The sequence below is a fragment of the Microtus oregoni genome, unplaced genomic scaffold (assembly GCF_018167655.1).
Source record: "Microtus oregoni isolate MIOR12 unplaced genomic scaffold, Mior012 000148F_ref0000004, whole genome shotgun sequence".
NCBI lineage: Eukaryota > Metazoa > Chordata > Mammalia > Rodentia > Cricetidae > Microtus > Microtus oregoni.
The window spans coordinates 468,120-487,551 of NW_024544798.1; the positions used below are offsets into that span (position 1 = coordinate 468,120).

Below are 19,432 nucleotides of genomic sequence, written 5' to 3' on the forward strand. Positions count from 1 at the left end.
ATTGTACTAGTGATGACAGTGTTGTGTGTATCATTGTACTAGTGATGACAGTGTTGTGTGTATCACTGTATTAGTGATGACAGTGTTGTGTGTATCACTGTACTAGTGATGACAGTGTTGTGTGTATCACTGTATTAGTGATGACAGTGTTGTGTGTATCACTGTACTAGTGATGACAGTGTTGTGTGTATCACTGTATTAGTGATGACAGTGTTGTGTGTATCACTGTACTAGTGATGACAGTGTTGTGTGTATCATTGTATTAGTGATGATAGCATTGTGTGTATCACTGTATTAGTGATGATAGCATTGTGTGTATCGATTTTTAGTGATGACAGCATTGTGTGTATGTATGTATCATTGTATTTTTCTCATGTTTTCTCACTGAGAAGTCTTAGCATTTTCCTTAATAATTTTTATTAATTCTTTGAGACCATTATGCAATTTATTTTGATCATGTTACCTTCCATTCCTCCCTCTGTTTCTTCCCAGATCCACCCTCTCATCCTGACCTTCTGGTAATGAGTCTGAAGACTTACAAGACACCAAGAGCAAACAACATTCTTGAAGACTTCCCTGGGAACAGGCAGTTGAGAAAGAAGCTCAGGATTCCGCTGCCCCAATAACAACCCCCTTTTCAGAAGATGTTCCTAGCTTATTTCATATGCATTTTCTTTCCAAAAAGGTGTATGAACACCCTGTAGAGTTTGAAGTAATTATCGAATCAAGTACGATTTAATCCAGGTGTGGAAAATAGTTACCACTACTCAGAGAGGGGCCTGGGTAGTGACCTTCCAGCTCTTGGCATGTCCGGCTTGGTGAGGGTCTTCGTTGGAAGTCAGGTTTTAGTAGAGAGGAAGGAAGGAAAAAGCAGGAAGTTAGATGGGTCCAAGGTTTTGAAGATGTTTAGCATTTTCATGTATATGACCCAGGACCTGCTGCTTGGCATGAAGTGGAACATCTGTGTTGTTCTCGGTAGTAAGCTCATGGCACTGGGCTAGAGGGATCAGAGAATGCAACTACCATTCTGCATATGTTGAATGACTTGCTGTCCTGGCCCATTTAGCCTGTCGTGACAAAGTACTGTAAACTGGGTAGCTGGTAAACAATGGGAATTTATTTCTCACAATACGGAAGCAGTGGAGTTTAACATTAAATGCCTGAGGATTTACTGTGGGCCTATTCCCTACTTTACCGGTTTTACTGTCTACATCTTCACTGGGTAGGAGATGGTAACATTGTGTAGTCTTTTTTTCGTAAGGACACTAACATCAATTATGAGAGCCCCACCCCCAGTATCTAATGGGCTCCTCAAAACATCACACCCAGGAAACCGGCTTATGATTCAGAATCAGCAAACGACTCGGGGAGGGAGCACAAGCATTCGTAACATAGCACTTCACCGTGTGCCGGCCATTATCTAAGCCCTTGTTGCCAACAAATTGTCCTAATTCATCCAATAGCTCTATGAAAACAATGTGTTGTTATCTGAAGCAGTGGGCGAGAGAGGGAAGCAGCTTGTCCATGGTACAACAGGAAGTAGCAGAATCCGGATGTGTGTCTCCATCGCCTCTGGGCTTTTTCACACTGTCTCTGAAACCTAGAGAGTAGAGGAAATGAGGTGATTTTAGCATGTGTTTTATAAAGATAGATGATATATTATCTCCGACAAATCCTATTGCCAATTACTACTTTTGAAGACTTGTCCAGACTTCCAAGGCCAGGTTGGCCTTCTTTGTTCTTGTCCTATGTTATTGTGGTTCCCCACCCCTCTCCCATCATTCCTTCTTTCTTTTCCCCCTTGCCTGAAGACCAAAACCGGCCTGGTTTCCTTAGCCTCCTTCAGATGAGAGTGCTCCATGTTATCTGACAACACATCTTTATTGCTTTTTAGTGTAAATCCTTCCTCGTGTCCCTAACATGTTTTGGCCCCTACAGCCCACCCCACGAGATTCCTTTCTTCCACTTGCTCTCTCTCATCCACTAACACGAATCTTAGTGTGTGCTTTTTCCTCTCTTCTTTTCTGTTCTTTCTCCTTAAACCGACAACACCTAACACCCAAGTACTCACAGTACGTTTAAATGACCCTTTACTCCCTAAAAGGATTACTGCTTAAAGGTGTGCTGTGTCCTGCATGTCTTGATCCTGGAAACCCGATTGGGGTGATGAGGAAATGAAGACAGAACAGACACGAGTCAGAAAAGCTGGAGTCAGGCTGACTACGGGCAGTCTGATGGAGTGGCTCCAGCTTGAAACAACCACCTAGAACCCCAGTATCAGGGAGGAGTTAGCTCAGAAGGAAGCCACGGAGAGTGAGAAGCCCCCTGGGAGGGCTGTAGACCCCCGGAAGGAGGAAGCCGCAGCTGCTAGTTTTTGCACACACTGGTTACTCTCTCACAAACACCCACATTTGCCCACACCATCCACATTCACAGTGGGACCAAAAGAAGACTTTGCTGCCTTTTAATTTCCCGCACCTGCTAGGGGAAAGGTTTTGTCAGGTCTGAGGCACTGGGTCCTTGACATGGCTGTGATCCTGTCAACCATACACATTTACTCGGGACTGGTTAATTTAATCCTCACTTTCAGGGCTTCCTCAGCTCCACACAGGGTGAGTGGTATAGTTGGTTATTACTCTATTTCTTTTCATAGTGGGTCTAATCCTGGATAGTGTCTTGCTGTTTGAGTCCATTTGGTCTGCTACAACAAAGTACCATAAGGTGGGTAGGCTTTATATAACCAGTGGGAATTTATTTCTCACCAGCAAGGGAGAAACAGAGCCTGGGAATCTAGCCTGGTTCCCTGAACACCAGTCTAGTAGAGGAAAGTAACACTTCCACCCTACACCAACCTAGTCCTCCTAAACATTGCAAAGACTTCTAACTAAACGAACAAGCTTTATCTAAATAACATAATAAATTAAACCAACCACCTAACTCCTGATAGGCAGGTCCCAATGTAAAAACAGAAGGAGCAATGACGACCAAACAAGACATCTCCGAATTCTGCCCATCCTAGGGTGATGTTCCTCAACAAGAGTGACCTAGATGAAATGCCAGACAAAGAGTTCAAAAGCATGGCGATCAATCCACTCAGAGAAATGAAAGAAGGCACAAGCAAACTCCTGAATGAAATCCCAGAGAACACAAACAGCAATGAAATAAGGATGTCAATGTAGGATATGAGCGGAATTCAATAAAGACAGAAGCACCTGGGAGAAGCCACACAGAAACGATGCTGGAAATGAAAGCTCCAGGAAGCGAAATGAAAGCCCCGGGGAAAGCCGGGAACAGATCATGGGAGGACAAATTATTAGGGCTTAACGACAAGGTAGAGGAATTGGTATGTTCATTCAAGGACAACAATGGAAGGCTTTTAAAACGGGAATGTAAAAGGCATGATCTGTGGGATACCAGATAGTGCATGGCTATTTTCTTGAAATGAAACAGCCCCTCCAGGAGGGAGGAAGAGGCTCATGAGCCACAGGAGGTAAAGAAGATCACAGACCTGGGACTCAGAATCTTAGAGTCTTCTCAGAGGCGACTCCCAAGCTGTCTAGAAGAAGCAACACACCACTGTTTAATGCTGAGCTGCAGAGAAGCGTCTCTGGTTGTTGAAACACCTGTGAGCTGAGCAGAGGGCTCCAGGCTTCTGGGTTTCTCAGTGACACACCTAACTTATTATTATATTATTATTATTACTACTACTATTATTGTGGGTAGTGAGATGTGTAAGCAGGGCTGAACCACAGGGGGTCGGAGTAGGGATTAATCTGGAAGTCTAAGAGGGTTCAAGATAGTTCAAGTTGAAAAGCCTTGCCTGGAGTACACGAGCTTGGGAGTGGCTTCGTTGAACACCATGGTGGAAATGGGTTTGTGAAGGAGAGGCTTTGGCAGACCTGAGATCTAGACTGGCGTGTGAATCTAGTTCATAAGGTGACAAAACAATCTAAAAGAGATCAAAGAAGGGCAAAATAGGAAAAAAAAATAGTCTGTATAGGTCACTTGGAGGCAACTGTGTCAACTGAGTTCCCGAGGAAAAAGAACTGACGGCTAGACACCACAGAATTCAATTTATAATATGAACTACAAATTAATCTAAAACGTCAGAGCGCAGGTGAGGAAGGCCAGCGGCAGGGGAAACACAGAAGGACCTAGGGAAATCTGGGGGAGGCATAGATCTGCGGTAAGTTCATTCCCTTGGCTGCCATGCTGGTTTCAAAGACAACAAAACGTAGTGTGTGCGCAATTTATGTTTGTCGGCTATACAGCAGTGAAGCTGGTCATTGCAGAATGAGCATGAGAGGGACTATATGTTGGTGTAGCACTGTGTCCTGAACGCTGTGCATGGGCGGATCTCATATTTTGAAGCGATTTTTAAAATAAGCTTTAAAACCGTACATCATTTTCGTACTGGCAGGCTGGCAGGTCATAGGTGACCTTCTGCACTCCGGGTCTGCAGCTCCTAGACCCGAGGGCCTATCTGTGCTGCTTCTTTCCAAGGTTCCTTAAGAACTTGGAAAGTTCTTAAGCTTATAGGAGCGGGGCGGCCTCCTCCAGTTAAACCCCGGAAACTGCTAGTTCTGGGCAAGCCTTCATTTACTTTAGTGAATACTCACTAAGCATCTGCTTGCTACTTAAGGAGCACGCCCAGGGTGCCCTGGGACCCCCAAAGGACTTCTAGAGGCCTGGGAACCTGCATGTGCTGAATGAGGCCCTGGGCTCCAGCAGAATGGCACGGGCTGGGCAAGGCTGCTTAGGATCAGAGCTTCTGGGGTAGGGGTAGGGGGGGGCTTCCGCCAATGGGCGGGGCGTTCCCGAGGGGGCGGGGCGTAGGCGTGTATCAGGGTCTAGCTCTTGGTGGACTCACCTAGGCGTCGTGGCTGGGGGCGCGGAGGGATTGACAGGGGCGGGGCATCTCTGAGGAGCAGGCACTTCCGGAGGGCGGGGCATTATTAAGGGGCTGGGAGTGGGCAGGCATAAGGCATAACACACAGCTGCTGGGGGTGGGGTGAGGCTGCCCGGGGAACGGGATCACGGGGACTGAATATCCGGAAGGGCGGGGCGTGGGCGGGCACCGGGACCTGTGTACCTCGAGCAAATCGGTGGGGGCGAAGCTTCCCGGAGGGGCGGGGCGTGGGCGGGGCCTGACCTGCGGGGCCAGTCTGTCCATCACAGTCCAGCGCTCACCTGAGAAGCGGGCTGCTGGGGTTCGGCAAGCGGACTCCTGTGCTGGACCTGAGGGCTGGACCTGGGCTGGCTGCAGCTCAGGTGTGGGTTCTGAGGTAAGGTTTGTGGCGCAGCTCCGGGGACCCCTCGGGGTGGGGAGGGGCGGGCCGATCCTCAAAGGCGAGCCCCCAGAGCTGTCGGGTTGCAGAGGGAGAGTGGACCCGAACCGCCTCGGACCCAAGCCCGACAGGCCGCTTCACCGCCAGCTATGTGGAGGGTTTTTTGCCTAGGGTGAGGCTGTTCCCAAGCCCCGTTTCTCTGGGCAGTTAGAATGTAAAATAAATTGCACCGTGCAGCGTTGGAGAGGTGCATTTGCACCGTCATTTGTTCACATTTGTAGACTCTAAACTCTGCCCTGGCTTGGCGCCGTCTCTCCCCAGCCCAGTCTGGAAGCCGAGGTTGCAGGAAGATGGGGCAGGCTGCTAGGTGCCCGTCTCCGTAAGGGACTCTAAGGGATGGTCCAGGTCAATCAAGTTCTGTGCAGCCTTTCTGGCATTCTCGCATCTCAAAAGGTATTTTCAGTCCAAGTGCATTTTTGCAAACTTCGGTCTTCAGATACTGCCCTTAAAAATGAATGTATCTCCTTCGTAAGTAAATATATCTTAACACTACAGAGAAGTTTGAACTGTGCTGAAAAAGTTATACAGCTTATAAACAAATACATGTAATCATGAATCACCTTAAATTTTCAGGGTATCTCTCCATAAATAGTAGGTAAAATGTGAGTTTTCAGATTGGTTTACTGCCTGATATGAATAGCTTCCAGTGTAACTCCTGGCAAGTATTGCAATATTTCCGTAACCTAGTTTTTCATATGGGCAGAAAATAGTTTTAATAATTTACTAATAAAATGACTTAATGTATACAGTGACTTATAAATAACCGTAGCGTAAGATTATCACATGCCCTAATGATGCTTTTGTGGTATTTTCCAAGACTGAAAGTGAAGGCAAATGGATGTTGGTGAGTACCCTATGGCAACGATTGCTTCATTTCACTGGTCCAGCGTCAACTGTAACTCGGAAGCCACCTTTAGGTAAGAGAGTCTTGAAAAAGAAGCGATCCATTTCTTTCACGTAAAAACAAGTGAAAAATAGCCCCTTATATTTAAGGTAGAATTTTTATATGAAACATTTCCAAAAAAAAAAAATTTTAACGGGAAAACAATACGACTAAGTGGCATTCCATAATGTAACTCATTATTTAAACTAAATAATGAATAAATGATCAGGAAAGTATTTCCAAGTAATACAGATCAATTTATCTTACATTCTAAAATATACTGACACACATAACTACAATGTTGTGCTTTATGAAGTTTGTAATTGGGAGGGTAAAGTTTTATATTCATTAGTTTATGTGAGGAGACAGAAAATTAACATGTATTTACTAAATTATTGGTATTAACATAATATTCCTTTTTAAGAGGTTTATCCATATTGGGATTTTGCCTGTATTTATGTTTGTGTACCTACCATGTGTGTACCTGATGCACGTGTGGGTGCTGGCAATCGAACCTGGGGCCTCTGTAAGAGCAGCAAGTGCTCGTGTCCACTGAGCCATCTTTCCAGCTCCTAACAACGTTAATTCTTTATGATGATTCAGTACACTGGAAGTTTAATAAATTCAGTAAATTGAACAATTCTTGTTATGGACAATCAAGCTGAATCTATAACACAATCGCTCGGGGTAGAGAACTGTGAGGTAGTTATACAAAATCTGGCATTCGGATAAAGTCTTTATTTGTCTTCACTCCTCTTCTAGTAAAGTTTTATATTAGGGGTCGCCTTTCTTTTAATTTACTGAAATTTTAATGATTTTGTAGGCTACCACGTGAAACAGTTATCCTCTGATAATTGAGTTACAAGTTGGCCAGGATTTTGTTTTCCATTGCAGTTTCTAAGCCCTGAAAATGACTTTTTCCTTTTTTCAGTGATTTTTGTAGGTCAGTCCTGCTTCTGGGATCCTACTTTATGTTGTGGTTAAGAAATGCTTCACCCCACTCAGTTCGAGTCTCAAGACAAATGTGCTTTCACTGTAAATAAAGATTTCCGTGGATGTGAAGGTATGTTCAAATCTGGTACTAAATTGGTGTATATGTTCCTAGTGTTGAGGGGTGAAGGGAGGGCTAGGTCATTAATCAGAGTGAAGTTCAGAACCATTTCCTTACCATTATAAAGCCTCTCAAATAATTGTACATTTAATACTCTGGGTTCTTACATAAAACATGCAGAGAAAATTATAGATATGTTCTTGTATGTATCAATATATCTGGGCTTCAGCTGTTGGAGCTTGGTAGTGTCCCCAGGTAGTTAATACCTGCAGAGTCTTTCTGGGGAAAATAATTTCATTCTCGTGTTTTTTATTACTGATCACAGAGGAGCAGATATGTCCTCATGCAACTGCTCTGTCCCTGCTATGCCCACATTTCCCAGAATTCGTATGTCCAAGCTGCCACCTGAAATTTAGTACAAATCATTTGGTTTTCTCTTAGAATTGTGACATGCCTTTCCAAATGAAAGGAGTTGAGAAAAATGCAAGTCAGTACAGCAGTGCTTCTTGAGTATGCCCAAGGCACCGATACTTAAAATGGTCCACTCCTCCTAGCAGCTTTATGGGGACTCTGACCTCTGCCTTACGGATGAGAAACCAGGCTTAGAGTCACATGGTTACTATATGGCATAGCTGAGACTTTCCTGACAGATGCTTTTAGTTGTACTGTCTCCCACATCTCCCAGGAGTTTAGCAGAATTTCAGTGTGGTGTTTCCACAAAAGCTGGGGTATATTTGAATGCTTCCCCTTAGAGGCCCCTAGCCACTTCTCCCATCCACAAAGGCAGTCACATGCAGTTCTGTGTTTCCTCTCATGCAGTTAACATGCTCCCCTCACATGTCATTTACCCTTGTGTTCAGCCTTTGAGCACGGTTTTGAGAGCGGGTGTGCGCTCTGTCCTCAGCACATGGTAGCATTTATCAGTGCATGGAAGCAGAAGGTTGCTGTGAAAAGGGTTACTGCCCATTCCTTATATCAGTCTATACAGTTAGAGTACGGATGTTTGTGGGGTACATATCAGTCTATACAGTTAGAGTGCAGATGTTTGTGGGGTGCATATCAGTCTATACAGTTAGAGTGCAGATGTTTGTGGGGTGCATATCAGTCTATACAGTTAGAGTACGGATGTTTGTGGCGTGCCAGACAAGAAACAAACGGCGTTTTCTGATGCTTACAGAATGAAGAGGAATCATTTCTCTGCCGTGAATAACGCTGTCCAGTCTTCACCAGTGGTGAAGCAGCCCAGACGTGGGCTCCGCCTTTCTCTCCCGCACGCTCATGTGCTCCCTGTTCTTCCAGACTGGGGGACTCTACCGCAGCACGTGATATTACACATCTTCCGGTATCTTCCTTTAATAGACCGAGTCTGCGCGTCTTCTGTATGTAGGAGCTGGAATGAAGTGTTTCACGTCCCTGATCTCTGGAAGAAGTTTGAATTTGAGCTGAACCGGTCAGCCACTTCCTATTTTAAGTCCACTCATCCCGATCTCATCCAGCAGATCATCAGGAAGCACGCTGTGCACCTGCAGTATGTCAGCTTGAAGGTACGAAGCCGCGTGCGCGCGTCGGTGAGATCCCTCTGTGAGTTTGGATCCTTACTTGGAGGCACTTGGTAAATACGCCATGGTTTTTAGCCCACGTTGCTTTCTCATTGTTCTCTAGTTGTTGCGCAGACTGAGATAGAGAGCCCGAGCTGTCAGTAAATGACTTAAACGTCAGTTTTCTCACTTGGCTATTATTATTAATACCCAGGTCATTATAAAGGCCTAAAAGCATGAAGTGTTGCAAAGTTATTTTGCCATCTTTCTGTTTCTCCCTTTGTAAGCTCAGACATTCCGTAGAAAAGCAGTCATTTCAATTGATGAAAGGGATCAACAAAACTTGGTTATTAAATTCCATTAAATAATTGCATTTCCAGTGGTTCTGACACATTACCTTCAGGGAAGTTCATATTAAAAATTGTCTTTATAGGTTGATAGTAGTATTGAGTCAGCGGAAGCTGCCTGTGAGATTCTCTCTCAGCTGGTAAATTGCTCCATCCAGACCCTGGGGTTGATTTCCACAGCCAAACCAAGGTTTATGAATGTGCCAAAGGTAAGACTACTGGGCCTTTTGTGAACTACGGTAGACTTCTTTTTAAATGATGTTTGTGTTCATGTGCGTGCAGGTGTGCGTATGTGTGCATGCATGTGACTGTCAGAGGACATGTGCCCTCCCCGCAAAACCCACCACCCACCTCCTGTAAGGCTGGGTTTCTCATTGACTTAGAGTTCAGCGGCATGGCTAGCCCAGCTGGCCAAGCCTGTCAGTTAAAACCCGGCCCTGGATAATCAAAGAGGAAAGATGAAGTCACTTAGACATTCCCAGCACTGTCCACTGCAGGAAGCACCGTCTTCATCCCTCTCCCGAGTGTCCTCAGCTCTGCAGAGACGTCTTCTCAAACTGGTCACTGTCTGCTCCTACTGTCTTAGTTTAGAAGATACTCTGTCCAAAGCAATGTAAGGGAGAAATATCCTTCCCTGGCACTTCCAGTGCACAGTCCCGCATGGTTGGGAAGCCAAGGAGCAGGAGCTTGAAGCATCCAGCCATACGGCATCGTTGTCAGGCAGCAGAGAATGCTGATGGATGCCGCTCTTCAGTGCCCACCCCCATTCGTATAGTCCAGGATCCCAAAAGGGTGCTGGCTACAGCCATCGAGCCTTCATCTCAGTTGACGTAATCAGGGTAGTCCTGGGACAGTGAGGGGGCTCAGCAGGTAAAGGTGCCTCCCGCCTGGTCTGAGAATCTGAATTTGAGCCCCAGAACCCGTATGGTGGCAGGAAAGAACTTCCGTAATTTGTCCTTTGACCTCCGCATCTGGTAATAGAGTGTGTACATGCATGAACATATACAGGTAGTAAGTCAATAATATGATAATCCCCAAAGGCTCCGACGTGACTCAAGAGTCTCTTGAGTTGACAACCAGCACCAACTATAAAGCCGACCGCATTTCATCTTCTTTGCACTGTTAGTTCTCCAAACCATCTCAGTGATGAGCTCAGCCTGTTTACTGGGCTCGCCTCACACTCAGCCCTTTGGAAGCATGAGAGACCATCCGTGTTGTTTACCTGTTTACCAGGAACCCAGGTTAAAGTAGTGTTCACTTTGTAACTAGCTCTTCGTTACAGCCGTTGATAAAAATCTCCTGACAGAACTCTCCTACAGAAGAGGGTAGGGATAACAACATCCTCCCACCTGTAAACTGGGTCGTGGCTCTCTCAGCCAGGCTGTCTGCTAGCCTGTTGTCGTTTTAGGAGGTAGGCTGGAAAAAAAATTGGGTCATTTGGGGATTTAGAATAATATGAGTAATCAGATGAAAGATGACTAGTGTTGAAGAGTCACTTCCTTGTTTATAGTCCACAGGCTCAGACTGACCTTATGCATCTTAGAGTCCAAAGCTAAGGCTGCCGGTGCCCATCAGCCTCCAGGGCCAGCTTCTGGAGTTGCTATGCATTGCCCGGCAGATGCCAGGCATGGGACTTTAGACATGAAGAGTGTAGCAAGTGGGGCTATGAGGAAACCTGCGCTGTGCCTCTTCTGCGTCCTGCAAGACGGAAATAACTAATTCAGAGTTGATTGAAGGGGAAAAAAAACCCAACTTTATGTTTCTTGAAAAAGAGATAAGGTTCTGTATTAAGTTAGTAGCACTCTAGCCCTCTGCTGTGTGAAAACCACTTTTAATTAGTGTAAGACCATGTGTTTACACATTTATAACCAATGTAGTCATCCTAACAGGGCCTGCAGAACCTTTAATACAACCAAGATGGAGTTTGTGGAAGGGAAAGGGATCTTGCCTTGGATTTGCTTTCCACACTTTCCGACTTGGCCAGAAATAATGAATCTGAAAATGTGTGGAATTCTGCCTACACTGAGGTCACGCTATTAGTAAGCTTTATTTTGTAATTCTTCAAAAATGTAACTGCCTTATTTACTTCGTTTAAATCTGCTGGGTAAAGAACATAGGATTATGACATCCCTTCATCCTTTGAAAAGGATTATTGATTGCTATGCTGCAGACACTGTCTTAGGTCTGGAAATATAAAAGTGAATGAAACAGGGAAAAGTGTATTTTTCCTGGGAGGAGGTAGGAAGAACCCAAAGAATTCTAGGCTCTGAGGGCCATACAGATCGGCCTCAATTCCCCAGCTCCTCTGTTGCAGGGAGAAGCCAACACAGACCATGCGAAAGGAGAGCGTGTGGCTGGGCCATGCAGGCTTCATCTGTGAGCCTTAACTCTGTTTCCTGTAGCTCCCGTGCTACACAGTGTTATGCTTCAGGTCTTTTCCACCTTTAATAATCCAAACGACTTAGTCTTCACTCATGAAACAGAGAGAAACAGACTCTGCACTGAGCTTGGCTGGTGGTCCGTAGTTAGCTAATCCCTGTTCTAGAAAATAAATTAACTATAACTTTTTAATACTTGACATCGAATTCTTAAGGTTGAAAATAGCTAAGACATCCTTTAGAAGATATTTGGAATTTTTCCTTTCTCATTGTTCCATTTTCAAACCTACACCACAAACAAGTTAGTTTTCCCCCAGAGATTCAAGGTTGGTTTTGCATATCATTCAATGTTATGTAACACACAAAATGGGTTTAAAGATGGAAATCATGTGATCATCTCACTGGACATGTGAGGCTTTTCCCAGAGTTAAACACCCCAACATTCCTCTAAAGTTAGATAGGAATGTCCACCTAACCACTCTTAATTCAATATAATGCATGCAATCGTAGCTAGAGCTCTATCATTAGAGAAATAAATAAAAAGGATACAGATGGGAAAGGAAGAGAATGATTACTCACACTTGCAGACTTGAGTCTATACTTACAAGGTCCTAGAGAGCTCACCAGAGAAATCTTAAACTCCAGCAAAGTAACAAGACACAAAGTCACCACAGAAAAGTCTGTAGCCTTTCTATATATTAATAATGAAACTGCCAAGAAAGAAGAAAATGCCATTTATAATGCCCCCATAAGACCCCCAAAACTCAGAATTAAGCCTAACTATGGAGAAAGGTAGTAGGAGACCTCTGCAATGAAACCCTTAGGACTTCAAAGAGAGGAATTTAAGAAGCTGGAGAAACCTTATGGCAGGATTAGTAGTGTAGAAAACGACTGCATTGGCCGAAGTGGCTTAGAGATTCAACAGTCTCCCTCAGAAATGCATTCCAGTCTTCACAGCAGTAGAGAAGACAGTTCTGCTGTTGATACGGAAGCACAAAGAGACCCTCATCGCTGCAGCAATTCGAAGCAGAAAGAGCAGCGTGCAAGTATAAAAGCCGGGCTCGAGTTATAGCTCAAAGCCACAGTTCCAGAAACTAGGCTTGGAACGGTCACAAAAACAGACATACAAGCCAGTGTTACAGAATGTAAAACCTGAAAATGAGACCAAACAGGTACAGCATGCACTGGAAACAAAACGCAGCATCTTCAGCAAATGTTGGTTGGAAAACTGGATGTAGAAGAGTGAAACTGGATCCTCATCTCTTACCCTGTAGAGAAGTCATTGGAACAGAATGTAAGCTCTAAAACTGAGCTCAGACAGCTACCACCACCTAGTCCCCTACCAAAGACAAGAACCCATACTAAACAAATTACTGTATGCTGTATGTATATTACAAAATACTGTATGTATTACAAGTTATGCTACTGGCAAACTACCTGAAGTCATAAACTACACAGAGATGCATACATAGCCATGTTTGCCGATTTACTGCTCACAGTAGTTAGGAAGACAAACTGGCCTAGATGTCCATCAACAGACAGTGAGTGAAGCATAGTACACACACAGTAGAATTTTTTTTCACCTTGAAGAAATGCAAAATCATGATATTTTCAGGAAAATATGTGGAAGTAGACATGAAGATGTTAGCTGAAATAGATCAAACTCAGGACGACAAATACTGCATGCCTTCTCTCATGGGCAGACTCCATGTGTCCAGCGTGTATGTGAGTGTGTGTGTGTCTGTCTGTCTGTGTGCATTTGAGGTTATGAAAGTAGAAAGAGAACCACGGAAGAGGGAAGCGGGGAGAGAGAGAAAGACAAACGGAATCCAGATGATGAGAGCAGGAGTATTTGGAGGGATGAGGGGACCAGAGATAGATGGGTCGGGAGGATGGGGAAAGGCAGAGAGAAGGGCGTGGAGAAGAGGGAAGCATAGAGACAAACAAGCATGAAAATGCCGAATGAAACCCATACTTTGATACTAACTTGAAATTTTATATAAAAAGGAAATAGGAATGTCGTCTAATGGCTAGCAATAGCATGAAAACATAGTCTATTTTTACTGTATTTTAGCAACTAAGAATTCATTTTTTAATGCTACTTGTTTGAAACTAGGAGTTTTAAATAACGTTTTCGTAATTTTTTTCTTACTGGCATGCAAGTCTCATTTTGTGTCAGCACTTACAGTTGTGTTTGTCAACTCAAAGTCGTCATCAGCTAAGATCAGAGATGCGCCTGTGGACCATCCCTCACTGAAGATTCTCGTGGCCAACAGTAGTGACACTCTGCGACTCCTAAAAATGAGCAGCTGTCCTCATGTTTCGTCTGATGGTAGGTCGTGCTTTTTATGTAAATTAATCGATGGTTTTTACTATAGTAACAACAAATTACCTATTGAAAAGTACACGCCTTTGGAACATAATTTTTAAGAATTTTATCAGAAGCAATCATCTTCAAATTAGATGTAAGTTGCTTCTTCAGAGAGTATTTTCCCCTTGGACATGTGTTAATCTTGTCAAAATTAGTGACCCATTTTTGACAATTTCATGCATGTACATAACATATTTTGATCATGTTCGCTCCCGTTACCTTCTCTTGTTCCTCCCTCCCCTGTCAGGGCCCTTCTTCTTCCCAGTTAGCCCCCCTTCCAGTTAATTTCTTCTCCATTTTGCTGACCCTCTGTGTTATTGGGATTATTAGAGCATGGACAATTTACCAGTGGCGGCACCATGGGAGAAATCTTCTCCCCTAGCAACACTCAGCAGAGAAAGCTCCTCGCAGAGGGGTGGGACCTCCCTCATGAGCCCCTTCCCACCCGTGATGCCGTGTTGGAGGGTGTCTTCAGTGGCTGTGAGCTCACGAGTGCAGCAAACAGTGTCATGTCTCTGCATTCCGTGTACTTCCTCTGTCTCTCGCATCCTTCTCACCCTCTCTTCCGCAGTCTTTCCTGAGTCTCGGCCTGCGAGTTTTACAGATGCTCTCTTAGGACTGAGCACTCAAAAGTCACTTATATTTTCATCTCTTACCAATTAAAGTCCCTGCAGTCACTGCTGTCCATTATAAAATGGGGATTCTCTGACAACGGCTAAGCAGCACTCACCCATGAGCAAGCATAATAAGATCAGTCTGATGGGCATAGCACGCCTACTTAGCGGAATGACTGTAGAAGCTTCCATGTCAGGGCCTATGGCCTTCCAACCATGGACTTTGAACAGGTTTACAGTACCAAGTAAGAGTTCTCTTCTATGGAGTGGTCCTCAGATTCAATGAGAAAGTTATTCCCGTGACAGTCATGGCGCTGTTGTAGCTGTGGGCACTTGTTGTCTAGTGGAGGCTGGCAGCACACGGGGTTCATAGCTGAGTAAGACTCCTCTGTCAGCCTTCATAGCACTGGGAAGCATTATGAGAGCTAGCCTGCAGGAAATTTCCAGCTCGGTTTCAGCTTGATTTGTCTACACCCTGCAGCCAGAGCATGCGGCCATCATCTAGTGTCTATTTCACTTGCTTTGAAGTTTTCATTGTAGATGTGTTTATTCCAAGGTGTGCCATGTGGGGTGGGGGCAGTTGTGAATGGATTGTTTTCCTGATTTCTCCCTTAGCACATGTGTTATTGGAATGTAGAAAAATGCAGTGATTTTTGCATGTTCATTTTGCATCCTGCCACTCTTTGCTGGTGCTCAGCAGCTTTCAAGGTTTTCCGGGAGTCTTATATAGAGAAGCATGTCGTCTGCAATTTCTTTATTTCCTTTCCTCTTGTCTTCAGGTTCTGTTGCTGTGATGAAACACTGTGACCAAAAGCATCTTGGGGAAGAGGGGGTTTATTTCATCTTCTGGCTTGCAGTCCATCGTCGAGAGAAATCAGGACAGGAACCTGGAGGCAGGAAGTGATACAAGGCCATAAAGGAAAGAGGAGAGCTGCTTACTGGCTGGCTTCCTATGGCCTGCCCAGCCTGCTTTTTAATACATCCCGGGGCTGCCTGCCAAAGGGTGAAACCTCCCACAATAGGCTTGGCATTCTGATATCAATCACTAAGTAAGAAAACTCACCACTGGCCGTCTGGTGGGGGCATTTTCTCAGTTCAGATTCCCTCTTCCCAGATGACTCTTGTGTCAAGTTAACATAAAACCAGCCAACTCCCGTATTTATATCCCTTTCATTTGCTTCTCTCGGCTTGGTGTTCTAAGGCTTCTGTTACTGTAGTAAGAGCGGAGGACGTGAGCAGCCTTGGTTTGTTCCTCGTTTTAGTCATTTGAAATTTTCTCCGATTTGTATAATGTCAGCTGCAGGTTCATCATAGACAGCTTTAGTTATGTTGAGATACACTTCCATCAAAGATGACAGCCCTTATTATGAGACACATTTCTTCTGCTCCCACTTTCTTCAAGGCTTTTATCATGAAGGAATGTGGCATTTTGTCCAAACCCTTTTCTGCTTCTATAGAGAAAATCATGTGATTTCTGTCTTTAAGACCTTTTATGTGATGTCTTACATTTACTGATCGGCACACATTGAATGTCTCTTGCAACTGTAGAATAAAGCCGACCTTATCATGCCGAATGCCCCTTTTATATGTTCCTATATTTGATTTGCAAGCATTTTTAAGCATGTGTGTGCAAGTTTGTGCGTGTGTGTGCGCGCGCGCGCGTATGTGTGTGTGTACTCATCGTTTAGAGTGCTGGGACACATAGGCTGTGGCACATTTGTAGAAATCAGGAATGTGTCTTTACCATCCAACTTTTTTGAGACATGGTATCTTGTCTGCTACTGTAGACACCAGGTCAGCTGACCAAAGACCTTCTGGGAATTCTGCATCCCCAGCTTCCATCTTGTTGTAGGTGCGCTAAGATTGCAGAAATGCTTCCACATGGGTTCTGGGAATCCAAACTCAGCTATTCCTGCCAGTACAGCGAGTTCGTTAACCACTAAGATTTGCAAGTATTTGGTTGGGATATTTGGCATGAATGTTCATCAGGAAGATTGGTCTGTCATTTTTTTTTTCTAGTTAATTTTTTAAATTAATGCCCCAAAGTAGTAGGTTTTATCATGGCATTTTCATGTATATATTGTGTTGTTATTCTTTATGCCTGTCTGCCTCCCCTCCCCACTTCCTGGCCCTCTTCCTGCCCCCTTTTGCTTTCATATCACATGTATCCCATCATTCTCTGTTCCTCCATCGTTCTTCCCTGCCATAGCCCCTTTCATGCTTGTTAGGCTCTTTTCAGCTGACCCAAGCTACGGTCATCCGGGAAGAAAGAACCTCAATTGAGAAAATGCCTCCATCAGTGGGGACATTTTCTTAATTAAGAATTGATGTGGGCCCAGTCTCCCATGAGTAGTGCTGCCCCTGTGTGGTAGTCCTGGGCTGTGTGGGAAAGCAAGCCGAGTAAGCCATAGAAACAAACCAGTGAGCAGCATTCCTCCATCATCTTGCCTTCAGTTTCTGCCTCTGGGTTCCTGTCCTGGCTTCTGTCAAGATGGACTATGGTCTAGATGTCTAAGCCAAATAAGCCCTTTCCTCTTCACCTTGATTTTGGTCAGTGTTTTATCGCAGCCATGAGAGGAAACTAGGACATACTGAGCTTTCACGCCTTACATGTATGTGTGTGTGCGTGTGTATGTGCATGTGTGTGTGCACACATGTGCACTCGTTTGTGAACTTAAATATAAACTTGGAGTATGTTAGGAAGTGTGACATTGATCTTTATGAATTTACCTTATTTTGTTTAACACAGTAATCTCCAGTTGATTGATTTTGCTGAAAGTGTCACAATTCCGTTCTTATGACTCAGTAGAAGTCGTTACACACACAGAGAACGTTTTCTTTACCCACACTCACCTGTTGCTGGACTCCTAGGCTGTTTCCGTCTCAGCTCGTGCGAATAGTGCCTCAGTCAACGTGGTTGCCCAAGTGTCTCTGCTGTGCTGAATTAGCCTTTCAGGTGTCCCTAAGATGGGTACAGAGAGTTTTATGGTAGCTCTAGGTTTGGCTCTTTGGGAACCTCCACACCGATCTCCTTAGTGGCTGCAGCGGTTTGCATATCCCTCCCCCAGCCCTATGTATGGGGAAAATTTTAATTACCCTGCACACATATAATGATATATGTTAGCGGCCATTTTCCCAAACATCATTAGTTATCTGTTGTACTAAAATAACTAATAGAAAATTTAAGTTGACCTCATCTGTTTTAGTATCAGCGTGATTCTTTGTTCTTAAGGATTTCCTCCATTTCCCGCAGGGATCCTCTGTGTGGCAGACCACTATCAGGGCCTCCGAGAGCTGGCATTGAATTACTACATTCTGAGCGATGAGCTGCTCCTTGCGCTGTCAAGTGAGACTCACGTGAACCTCGAACATCTCCGAATAGATGTTGTGAGTGAAAACCCTGGGCAGATCCAGTTCCACTCCATTAAAAAACACAGTTGGGATGCGCTGATGAAACACTCTCCGGGGGTCAGTGTTGTCATGTACTTCTTCTTATATGAAGAGGAGCTTGAGACATTCTTCCAAGAAGAGACCCCCGTCACTCACGTTTACTTCGGGCGTTCAGTGAGCAGGGCCATTCTAGGCCGGATAGGTGTGCACTGCCCACGGCTGGTTGAGTTAGTGGTGTGTGCCAATGGCCTTCAGCCCCTGGACAGTGAACTTATTGGCATTGCTGAGCACTGTCAAAACCTGACAGCCTTGGGCCTGAGCGAGTGTGAGGTCAACTGTAGCGCCTTCGTTGAGTTTGTACGACTCTGTGGCCGAAGGCTCACCCATCTGTCCATCATGGAGGAGGTTCTGGTCCCTGATGACAATTACACCCCAGATGAAGTTCACACTGAAGTCTCTAAGCACCTGGGAAGAGTGTGGTTCCCGGATGTGATGCCTGTCTGGTAACCAGCTGCCAAAGGTTCCAAATTTTCTGTTAGTAGGATGAGTTATTGTCTGGCCATGTAAATGTAATTTTTGAGATGAGCCACTGAACTGTGTTAGGTTAAATATTTGCTGTTTACCAAATCTCTTAATTGGTTTCTGTAGAGTCATTTGAAAACAATATAGTTAATTTAAATAGCCAGAAGTTTTTGTCAGTAGGACACAGACACTGTGTGTTAATTAGAGCATTGGTAGGGTAGACTACAGGTGTCCAAGGCTGAGAGAGACTTCCATTTCTCAACCTTTGGAAGCATGTTTAGCTTACTAAGAAATTTATACTAAATTTATAATTAATATGTAATTACAATTTACAGTATTAGATCCCTTTAAGTTACATATTTTTATGTTACAACCTCATGTTATTTTAATTTCATCTGTTTCATTTGGTATTAATATGTTTTACAAAGCGCATACTGTTAAAAATCAAGGTACCATTATAGAGGTGTGTGTCATTGTACTTAAAATCTTTTTGGCATTTTGTGATTTATTTATTAGTAAACAACTTTGATTTCTAGAGTATTTTAAATTCATTTTTAGATAAACTTGGAAGGTAATTAGTATTATGTTAAAATCCAGTAGTGCTAATTCATTTCATAAAATACAGCAAATAGAAGATACTGTGTTTATTAATTGAATACACTGTGTGGGTACAGAGGTGAATTTTGCAGGATGTGTTTGGAAATCAGTGTTTACTGGCCTGCTGCTGTTGATCTGGGACTGTGCCCTGTCCTTCACGTATGTGGCCTGTCATCTGATTAGTCACACTGGTGATGTCCTTCTCCAGCTTGTCCTTAGGATGAAGATGTCGTCTGAGCAATTGCCTGGGTGCTCTGTGCCATTTCCTGCCACTGTGCCCGCCCTTTGCCCACTTCTCTCCTTCTCTGTCCCTCCAACTTCTCTGCCCTCTGCTACCACAGGCATCTCTCCGAGATCTCTCTACCGGCTCCCTCTGTGCTCCCCCAGATCTTT

General features: G+C 44.3%; 1 protein-coding gene across 2 annotated transcripts; it reads left to right on the plus strand.

The window, feature by feature from the left end:
• Positions 1 to 5,165: 5,165 nt before the first annotated feature.
• On the plus strand, positions 5,166 to 19,013 carry LOC121444931 (F-box/LRR-repeat protein 21-like). 2 transcript variants are annotated; one of them, XM_041646876.1, is made up of 8 exons: positions 5,210 to 5,285; positions 5,610 to 5,741; positions 6,166 to 6,265; positions 7,163 to 7,294; positions 8,460 to 8,826; positions 9,254 to 9,376; positions 13,709 to 13,877; positions 17,784 to 19,013. In XM_041646876.1, the coding sequence occupies exons 5-8, from the start codon at positions 8,461 to 8,463 to the stop codon at positions 18,425 to 18,427; spliced, it is 1,302 nt and encodes a 433-aa protein (XP_041502810.1). In that variant the 5' UTR covers positions 5,210 to 5,285; positions 5,610 to 5,741; positions 6,166 to 6,265; positions 7,163 to 7,294; position 8,460; the 3' UTR covers positions 18,428 to 19,013. The 2 variants fall into 2 exon arrangements, with proteins under 2 accessions (XP_041502811.1, XP_041502810.1); XM_041646877.1 differs by lacking the exon at positions 5,610 to 5,741 and having other exon boundaries at positions 5,166 to 5,285.
• The last annotated feature ends 419 nt before the right edge of the window (positions 19,014 to 19,432 follow it).